At 37.1% G+C, this 10,025-nt stretch overlaps 1 protein-coding gene across 1 annotated transcript; it reads right to left on the bottom strand.

Moving 5' to 3' along the window:
* Window positions 1-783: 783 nt before the first annotated feature.
* LOC107697834 (out at first protein homolog) lies at window positions 784-5,584 on the bottom strand. Its single transcript, XM_016498686.1, has 4 exons — window positions 5,576-5,584; window positions 4,976-5,098; window positions 1,270-1,404; window positions 784-990 (listed from the first exon to the last, which is right to left on the bottom strand). The coding sequence occupies exons 1-4, from the start codon at window positions 5,582-5,584 to the stop codon at window positions 784-786; spliced, it is 474 nt and encodes a 157-aa protein (XP_016354172.1).
* Window positions 5,585-10,025: the final 4,441 nt, after the last annotated feature.

The following is a 10,025-nucleotide window of genomic DNA, read 5'->3' on the forward strand; positions in this document are numbered from 1 at the left end:
ACGCTGTTTGTGAAATTCCGTCTCACAGAAAGTTTTAAAATGACTGATCTGCTCTGATAATCTGTTTGGATTCAACCTACATGCTATGCTGCATAAATCTCCTGCTTTATAATCGCGAAATCTGTGGGAATGTGTAGAATTATGCACAATGCCTGAAATCCCGCAGCGAAACACGCCAACTACACTCTAAAAATTCACCGCGTTTGATTATAATAGTGTTCTCATTATAATGTTATGTATATGACAGTCCCAGTCATAGTTATTAATATTCTGCAGTGTTGTTTGTGTTGCTTATGCTGTGCGCTGAAGAGATAATCACCGTAGCAGGCCTACAATGAAGTGCTTTACTGCAGCATAAAACCAAATGCATCTTACATGATATAAATAATAAATACACGATATACCTATAAACAAAATATTGCAACTTACAGTTCCACAAAAGGCTGAGAGTGGCTGCACAAGCAACTGTGCTAGTCATGAAGATATAGCCTATATGACAGATTTGTTCTGCACATGTTGCTCTTAAATGGTACTTTCCCTTTCAAAGTGATTCAAGCAATTCAAAGCCATAATGGCTGCATTTGAAGTGTCTCAGCAGGGGGCGGGGTAAGCCAACAGAGTATCGTGGTAAGCTATTAGAGTACCGCGGTACGTACCGTGGGCGGTGTATCGTGGTTTTTCAGTTCGGTTTGAATATCGTTACACCCCTACTATAGAGGGTTAAGATGTGAAGTGCACTATGTCAGCGATATATTTAAGCATGCTGGGTTTGGTAGGGTGTAATTAAGGGACGCAGTAAGCATGCTTGCCTCTGTCCAGCCAGTGTCTGACATCAGCCTCACGCGTGTACACAGCCTCCAGGGCGACGTTGCACATGTTGTGGATGTGGGTGCTCAGCTGCCACGTCCGTGTCAAATTGACTGCTACGTCCATGCTCAGCATCTCCGTGCTTCTCTTCTCTTCCGCTGTGCGGATGGCCAGGGGATTTTTCTGTAAAATAAAAAGGAAGATTTTAGTATTAGTCCTGTCGTTCTTTAAAGCTAGATGTTTCCAGTCTTTTCTCACACCTTTCACTCATAATCACACATCTAAGACCTTGGCCGCCCTCCCAGGAACTACTCATCAAAGGCCTTTTACAGCCTTGTTCTTCTGAGATGTCCCATTTAAAACATCACACTCCTACGCGACACAGTTAACTCATGAGCTCAACTCTAACACCCAGCATCTGCTTGTTTTGCCTCTGAGGGAGCCTGGGAGCAATGGACTGACCTGTCGGAGTCTGGCCATGGACTCGCTGGGGATGATCTCATTGTGGTTGAGCCGTGTAATGAAGCAGAGCGCCTGGTACTGGCTCTGCCCTCTCTCCAGTTCCCCCAGGATCAGCGCCCGGAAGATCTTCACATCCTGAGAAGAAAAACATGCAGTCATCCATTAATTGCGCCACTCCTTAAGAAACACACAAGCGGTCAAAAGTGTGTAATTACAATTTTTTTTAATGTTTTTGAAATAAGCTTTCATTTGATCAAAAATACAGTAAAAGCAGTACTAAAATTACCATTAACATTTTAAAATATAATTTATTCAGTGTCACATAATAGTAAAAACAGTCAATTGTGATTTGAAAACAGTTTTTGCTGCTTAATATTGTTGTGGAAACTGTCATGTGTTTTTCCTCAGGATTCTTTAATGAACAAAGTTCAATTAATTATAGAATTATAATATATAATTAAGTCTCGACTGTCACTTTTGATAATTAATATCAAAACTGTCACTTTTGATTGTTAATAATAAGAAATGTTATAGACTGGAGTAATGGCTACTGAAAATTCAATTTTGCCATTAGAAAATAATTATTTAAAACTGTAATTATATTTCACAATAATTCAGTTTTTACTGTATTTAATTACTAAACAAATGCAGCATTTGTGAGCAAAAGAGACTTTTCAAAAACATTTTAAAAAATCTTTTTCACTGCTAGTCTGTTATATAACAACTACAAATACTGACGTAGTTGACTCTGATAATCTGTTTGGATTCAACCTACGTGGTACATGAATGTTTGCGGGCTGTCTGTCTGTCTGTTGCGGTCGGTCGGTCTTTCCGTCCGTCCTTGTTTTGTGTTGTGTCTGTCTGTGTTTATCTATCTTTCTATTTGTCTGTCTGTCTGTCTGTCTGTCTGTCTGTCTGTCTGTCCATCCGTCTGTGTGTCTGTCCATCCGTCTGTGTGTCCGTCCGTCCTTGTTTTGTGTTCTGTCTGTCTGTGTTTATCTATCTTTCTATTTCTCTGTCTGTCCGTCTGTCTGTTTATATATCGTTCTATTTCTCTGTCTGTCTGCCTTTCTGTCTGTTTATATATCGTTCTATTTCTCTGTCTGTCTGTCTGTCTGTTTATATATCGTTCTATTTCTCTGTCTGTCTGTCTGTCTGTTTATATATCGTTCTATTTCTCTGTCTGTCTGTCTGTCTGTTTATATATCGTTCTATTTCTCTGTCTGTCTGTCTGTCTGTTTATATATCGTTCTATTTCTCTGTCTGTCTGTCTGTCTGTTTATATATCGTTCTATTTCTCTGTCTGTCTGTCTGTCTGTTTATATATCGTTCTATTTCTCTGTCTGTCCATCTGTCTGTCTGTTTATATATCGTTCTATTTCTCTGTCTGTCCATCTGTTCTGTCTGTCATATATCGTTCTATTTCTCTGTCTGTCTGTCTGTTTGTCCGTCTGTCTGTTTATATATCGTATATATCGTCTGTCTGTCTGTCTGTCTGTTTATATATCGTTCTATTTCTCTGTCTGTCTGTCTGTTTGTCCATCTGTCTGTTTATATATCGTTCTATTTCTCTGTCCGTCTGTCTGTCTGTTTATATATCGTTCTATTTCTCTGTCTGTCCGCGCAACAGGTGTTTACGCAAACACGACGTGTGAGCGAAACCACCAGACTAGATAAATTCAGAGTTGAAGAATTGGCTGTGAATTTGAATTGAATTGGCCGCACCCCACAGGAAGATGAATTTGCTTTGTAAAGTGTTACCAAAAAAATCAATTGCCTTAAAATTAAAATAAAATAATGCCTAAATAATGCAAACAAGTAATTGGATAACATGCGCCATGGATGAATAAAATGGAATAGCCGGACAATAAGGAAATTATTTTATTCAAATATGTAGTAACTCGAGAGTCGCGAGCTGTTTGAGAGGCGGCTGTGCGCGCTTTGGAGAGCGCATTGAAGGCCTGTCAAAGAGTGCGCGAGTATATGGGTTAAAATAGCTTGAATGTTTAAATTGGCATGACTTAAAATTACGTGCAGGTGATAGTTCGTCAACTGTCTGAAACGCGTGCTTGTCTTGTATTGCAGCGTGCAGCTCGCTTGCAGAGCAAACTCAACGTGGATATTATGGGTGTGAGGCCATTTGTGTATTTTGAGAGAGCGGGAGAAGACGCGGTACCAATCCCAATCACTCACGCTGTTTGTGAAATTCCGTCGCACAGAAAGTTTTAAAATGACTGATCTGCTCTGATAATCTGTTTGGATTCAACCTACGTGGTACATGAATGTTTGCGGGCTGTCTGTCTGTCTGTTGCGGTCGGTCGGTCTTTCCGTCCGTCCTTGTTTTGTGTTGTGTCTGTCTGTGTTTATCTATCTTTCTATTTGTCTGTCTGTCTGTCTGTCTGTCTGTCTGTCTGTCTGTCCATCCGTCTGTGTGTCTGTCCATCCGTCTGTGTGTCCGTCCGTCCTTGTTTTGTGTTCTGTCTGTCTGTGTTTATCTATCTTTCTATTTCTCTGTCTGTCCGTCTGTCTGTTTATATATCGTTCTATTTCTCTGTCTGTCCATCTGTCTGTCTGTTTATATATCGTTCTATTTCTCTGTCTGTCTGCCTGTCTGTCTGTTTATATATCGTTCTATTTGTCTGTCTGTCTGTCTGCCTGTCTGTCTGTTTATATATTGTTCTATTTCTCTGTCTGTCTGTTTATATATCGTTCTATTTGTCTGTTTGTCTGTTTGTCTGTCTGTCTGTATGTCTGTCTGTTTATATATCGTTCTATTTCTCTGTCTGTCTGTCTGTCTGTCTGTCTGTTTATATATCATTCTATTTCTGTCTGTCTGTCTGTTTATCTATCTTTATATTTCTCTGTCTATCTATCTATCTATCTATCTATCTGTCTATCTGTCTATCTGTCTGTCTGTCTGTCTGTCTAGAAATCCGTCCGTCCGTCCGTCTGTCTGTCCGTCCATCCGTCCTTGTTTTGTGTTCTGTCTGTCTGTCTGTGTTTATCTATCTTTCTATTTCTCTGTCTGTCTGTCTGTTTATCTATCTTTCTATTCCGTCCGTCCGTCCGTCCGTCCAACCGACCTTTTATTTTCTAGTTCAAATTACGGTTATGTGGTTTTCTTCGAATTACTTTTCATTTTATTTCTACTTCCTTACATTTAAATTTGAATTGCAGGTCTGCAGCCTTTTTGTTACCGCACTTCAAATGCAATTCAAATTTGTGAATTTAATTTTCAATACATTTCCGAATGGTGCACAACCCTGCTAGATGGCTCATGGCTCAATATGTGGGCATGTCTTAACATAACAAGAACAAAAGGGTTATTTGCATGCATATTGGTTGTGATTGTTGGCCAAGAGTTCTTTGCTTTGAATGTGTTCATTGTCTATTGTATTTCTGAGTTTAGAATAGTTTAAGTCAGACCGCTGATGATGTCACCGCATGGCACTGAGGTTGCCATAAGAACAGTCTTATATCAGGTCTGCATTTCTGTTTAGCCCTAGTTTATTGGCTCAGTAAGGAATAACACATCGAGATGGGCTCTAGACATGTTAGACGCATAGTGCTAATAATCTGCGGTTTAGCTGAAATCCCTCTGATTATCTTTCTCTTTTACTTCCTCTCTTGCTTTCTCTCTTGCATGCCCCCTGCCTTCCCTTCCTTCCCAACTCTCTCTCTTTTGATGGATGGATCGCTCTTGTACTTCCAATCTGCTATCTCGCCTGATGCGGTTAGGGTCTCTGACGCTGCTGCAGGCAGAGGGAGAGCGAGGGAGGGAGGGGTAGCCGAGCAGGATGAGGACGGGGTGATGTGGAGGACACGACATCTGGAAAACAAGCAAATGAAAAAGAATGCTCGGGCACCACACTACAGCAGACAGACAGCACGTGCCGCACAAACAAACAATCTCAGCATGGCTAGCATCAGCTACTGCGTTACACGCACCAGGCTACATCAGTGCAAGCCTTTTGTGTTTTAAAATGTTTTATTTTGCTTTGATGAGTATAAAACAGAATGCATTGAATTTGAGTATAGATCACTCTGTCTGTCAGTGTTCAAGGTGAAGTGCAAGTCAATGACCAGCTGAGGGAGCTGTTTGCCTCAGTCAGGTTTTCAAAGGGCTGTCCTGTACCTGAATGCTAATGAGCACTGTAATGATAATTTAATAATCTGCAGATACATGTTTATAATTCAAATTAATAGATGCAATAAATGATATGCAGACAAGGGTTTCATTAATGCACTCAATGTGGTGATCTGTGAACGTGTTGTTGCATTTTTATAAAATTATAGTTGTATTTACCCGAGACATCGCGCGTTTATATGCTTCATGTAGTTTCTTGACATGTCAGAAAACCACTGATGAAAATTAGGGTTGCAAAGGGGTGGAAAATTTCCAGAAACTTTCCAAAAAAATCCCTGGAATATTCCACAATTTACTGGAAAATTTCCACCTTTTTGCAACCCTAATGAAAATATTATAACAGACCTTAGTTCAACATCATATTTAATTCGACATAAAAATGAGGCTGTGGGCTGTTTAATGGGTTGTACGGTACAATATGTTTTTTTCCAGTGGACAAAAAACTATAAAACATAAATTATGAAAATTAGACGTGACCTAGGACATTAAGACCATTTTCACTTTTGTTTGGAACAAAACAGTAAAGAATAGCAGGGTAAACTGAGGTAAAGCAGTGTTTCCTTTTGTTCAAACAGCAAAAGGAAAAATAATCTACTATTAAGCTTACACAACTTTCCAAAACAGGAAATCTAAGAGAGAGGTGCCAGATTTATTGTGAGAAGCTGTATTTGAAATTTGACTTCTCACACAATATAAAAAAGGCAAATTAATAGCCTTTTTTAATTATAAATCCAATTTCATTAAGTGATCTAGCAACCTCATTAACATATTAAATATATTAAAGTAAATATTAGCAGTGACAGTCTCAGTTTCTTCTTAGTTTAAGATCATATCATAAAAATCATATCCTTTAATCTTTAGTTTTTACAGAATTTAGAGAAAAATCATTAATCTTGAGGATGTCGTTAATACCATTTCGGGGAAGGCTCATTAATGATGTAAACTACATTGCAGCAGTGTTAACTAGTTTGACTGATTTAAAAAAAATTTTTTTTATAATTTTTAATTGCCAATGCCAGGACAATATAAAAACAACATAAAAAAAAGTACCATATATTTAATACATAGGTTAAAAATACATAATTTATTTACCTTGTTAAATGAAGAGAAAATGCTTTAACAAAGTGTTAATTTAACAGACTGTATTTTTGTACATCCTTTTTATTTGTGTCAAATTAAATATGTTGTGTAGCCTGACTATGGTCCGTTAAAAACATTTCAGAATTAAAATGTAAATCAATAATTAGCAATAAATCATAAACAACAAAAACAATAATGTTTAAGAACAGTGATCTTATTTTAATTACTGCATCTCTTTAAAGGCATAATTGATCTATTCTGGTTTTGTCATTTTAATAGTTCTGTTCTGTTTATTCAGTCTTATATCACATATTTTATTTCACCCTACACCTTCACATTTTATTATTACCTTTTGTTGCAATTCAATCGGTCAGAAGAGCAAAAGTGATTAACACAATAAACTCGGTTTAAAACTAATTCTGAGATATTTTTGATTAAGTCTGTCTTATATGTTTGAGCATTTATTAGTAACTTAATCTGTCAGTGCCAATGCTCTCAGACGTTTCTTTGATTTTCCAGGTGAGAAGAACATGTAATGCTATATGTAGAACACTGACTTAAACTGCTTGACCTCTGGCAAGGGTGGTCAAAGGTCAACTCACTTGACATCTCTGCCCACATCTTACTGATGAACACACTCGGACCGCGTCTGATGAGCGCTTCAACGCACATCTGTGCATGTGAGACAAACAATATCAAGTGCAGGCATAAAATGACACATGGAAGTAATCTGTTCATCTCTCTGCTCAGGGCAAGAGGCATTTTTAATTTCACTGGAGGATAAAAAGCCAGCGGCAGAGCTCCATCCATTTTGTATGGTACCTTAATTTCACACAGCCCACAGAAAAATTGGCAGTCGATTTGTTTTTTGAAGATCCCTCCATTGATAGTAATGCATGTGAGACAAACAATATCAAGTGCAGGCGTAAAATGACACATGGAAGTAATGCATTTTTAATTTCACTGGAGGATAAAAAGCCAGCGGCAGAGCTCCATCCATTTTGTATGGTACCTTAATTTCACACAGCCCACAGAAAAATTGGCAGTCGATTTGTTTTTTGAAGATCCCTCCATTGATACACCGGAGGGAGGGGGCTCGTGTTATTGGGGGGTGCCAGCTTCCTTACCTCTCCGTGGATACAGCTGCTGCTGCCATGGCAACTGGATTGCAGACTGCATAAGGCCCCCCGTGCAGAGACTTACAGAGAAAGACGCTCTAATGGTGTGTTACAGGGCCTTGTTGTGCTTTAAAGCAGGTTTAACCGCATAAGTGAAAATGATGAGGGAAAATCTCAAACATGGACTTTTACGTTTTATTAGCTGCTCAATACAGTCTGTTCCTTAGGTGTTGATGACAAACATGTCTTGTCATGTGGTTCTTGGTTTGAATTTAGGGATGCAGTGATATTTAAATTCTGGCCTATACCAGCTGATAATGATTTTTATGTTGTAGTAATGATAACTGATAAATTGCCAATATTAAAATACTAAAATTACTAACTAAAATACTGAAGCAAAAAAAAAAAAGTACAATTATTAGAATAATTGTTTAAATATGATCAATTTAGTATTGTTTTAATGTCATTTTATTAGGTTATTTTAATACATTTATAAACTTTTATGAATTTTATTTTAATAGATTTATTATATTTTTAAAATAGAAAATATTCAACATTAAAAGTCTTAAATATAAAATTTAAAAAATAGAAGATATTATATAAAAATAGAAAATATTAAATAATAAAATGTACAATTATTAAATAAATAATTTTAGCATTATTATAAATGTTATTTTGATGCTATTTAAATATAGTATTTTAATGTTTATATATTTTGTATTATTTTCATTCAAATATACAAATAAAGAAAATGTGAAATTACAAATCTTCATTATTGAAGATCTTAAAAATAAAAATACTAAATGTTAAAATATAAAATATTAAAAATAAAACACTAATAATACTAGTAATAAAACATATAACAAGTGGATATTCATTTCGAGATTTGCTAAAGATTATATTTAACTGTCAGTATTTGTGTTTTTAAAGTGTGTTTTAGAGCTAAGATGAATGTAAAAATAGTGGTAATGATAATATAATAATAATGCAATTTACTTATAAAGTGCTTTACTCAAACCCCAGTGAGCTTGCACAATTAAATATCTAATATTGGTCAATAATGCATATCCAATATAGGCGGATACAAAAAAAAAAAACTAAAACAAATCTGATTCAATTTCAATATGTTGTGCATCCTTATTTAAATTATCACATGGCTAACATTGTCATTATATAGCTACGAGTTCCTCAGATGTTAGCTTGCACAATTAAATATCTAATGTTGGTCAATAATGCATATCCAATATAGGCGGATACAAAAAAAAAAACTAAAACAAATCTGATTCAATTTCAATATGTTGTGCATCCTTATTTAAATTATCACATGGCTAACATTGTCATTATATAGCTACGAGTTCCTCAGATGTTGTTTTTCTTTTGTGACCCTTGTCTTGCACATTGTGGCTAGTGATCTCTGTAAGGCTACTTTGGAATGCCATGAGATGTGAGAAGTGCTACAGAAATAGAATAGAATTGAATTGACTCAAGCATCATGCTTGTCTCCTGTTGCCAAAGTTTATAATCCAGTTCAGCGCAGCAGGTGTGTAACAGACAGCTAGTGAATGCAGTTGCGGCTCGTTACGCCTGCAGTCAGCTCTTCTTGAAAATGTAGAGTACACACCAAAGGAATGTTTAATAAATCAAAAACTGATTAATGACATGATGTTGGCATCTTAGTGCAGATGATAAAGAGTCACCTGTGAATTGTGAGGTCAAATGAAGGAGAGAAAGTGAGCAGGAAGGAGGATGAGAATGGAAGAAATAGCCATAAGCGGAGTTCCAGATCTCTCCAGGTGTTTCAGCACTGAACGGACTTGCTTCACTTAGAGCCTCGGGCCACGAGGTTCAGACCAGGTGGAGCTACCACAAAAGAGACTATTAATTATGACTTCACCCCTCCTTTTCCTCTCTTTCTTTCTCTCTTGCCAAACAAATATGATGGATGGGGTTATCATTGTCTCACAGAAGCATGAACGGCTGTCAGGTGTGCTTTGATGTCCGACGGCTTGAATCTCCTGCCTTGTGCTTTGATGATGTGCTTGAAATCCAGATAAATTGACATACTGTAGTTCACACTCCATACAACATGGCGGGCCATTAAACACACTCCACATAAGATTTAATACACTTGTCTTTGCTTTGATTGCGAGTGAGTTCTACTTTACACTTTTAAAAGTGATTCCCTGCAGAGCAATGGCAAAAGCTATAGCCCTTATCACAAAAAAAAGAACTTTATCCATTTCAACTTCCCTTCGTAATGCAGCTCAAAAACTATTTTTAGAAGTTTCTTGCTCCCTTGGAGGTCCTGGGATTGTGTGTTGTGCTTTGGACAGCAACTTGTGAAAGGATTTATTTTTCGTGCTGTACCACTGGCATCCAGTAGGTGGCGCTCCTTACATAAAACAGACTGA

Source organism: Sinocyclocheilus anshuiensis, unplaced genomic scaffold (assembly GCF_001515605.1).
Source record: "Sinocyclocheilus anshuiensis isolate Anshui unplaced genomic scaffold, SAMN03320099.WGS_v1.1 scaffold78, whole genome shotgun sequence".
In the NCBI taxonomy this organism is placed as follows: Eukaryota; Metazoa; Chordata; class Actinopteri; order Cypriniformes; family Cyprinidae; genus Sinocyclocheilus; species Sinocyclocheilus anshuiensis.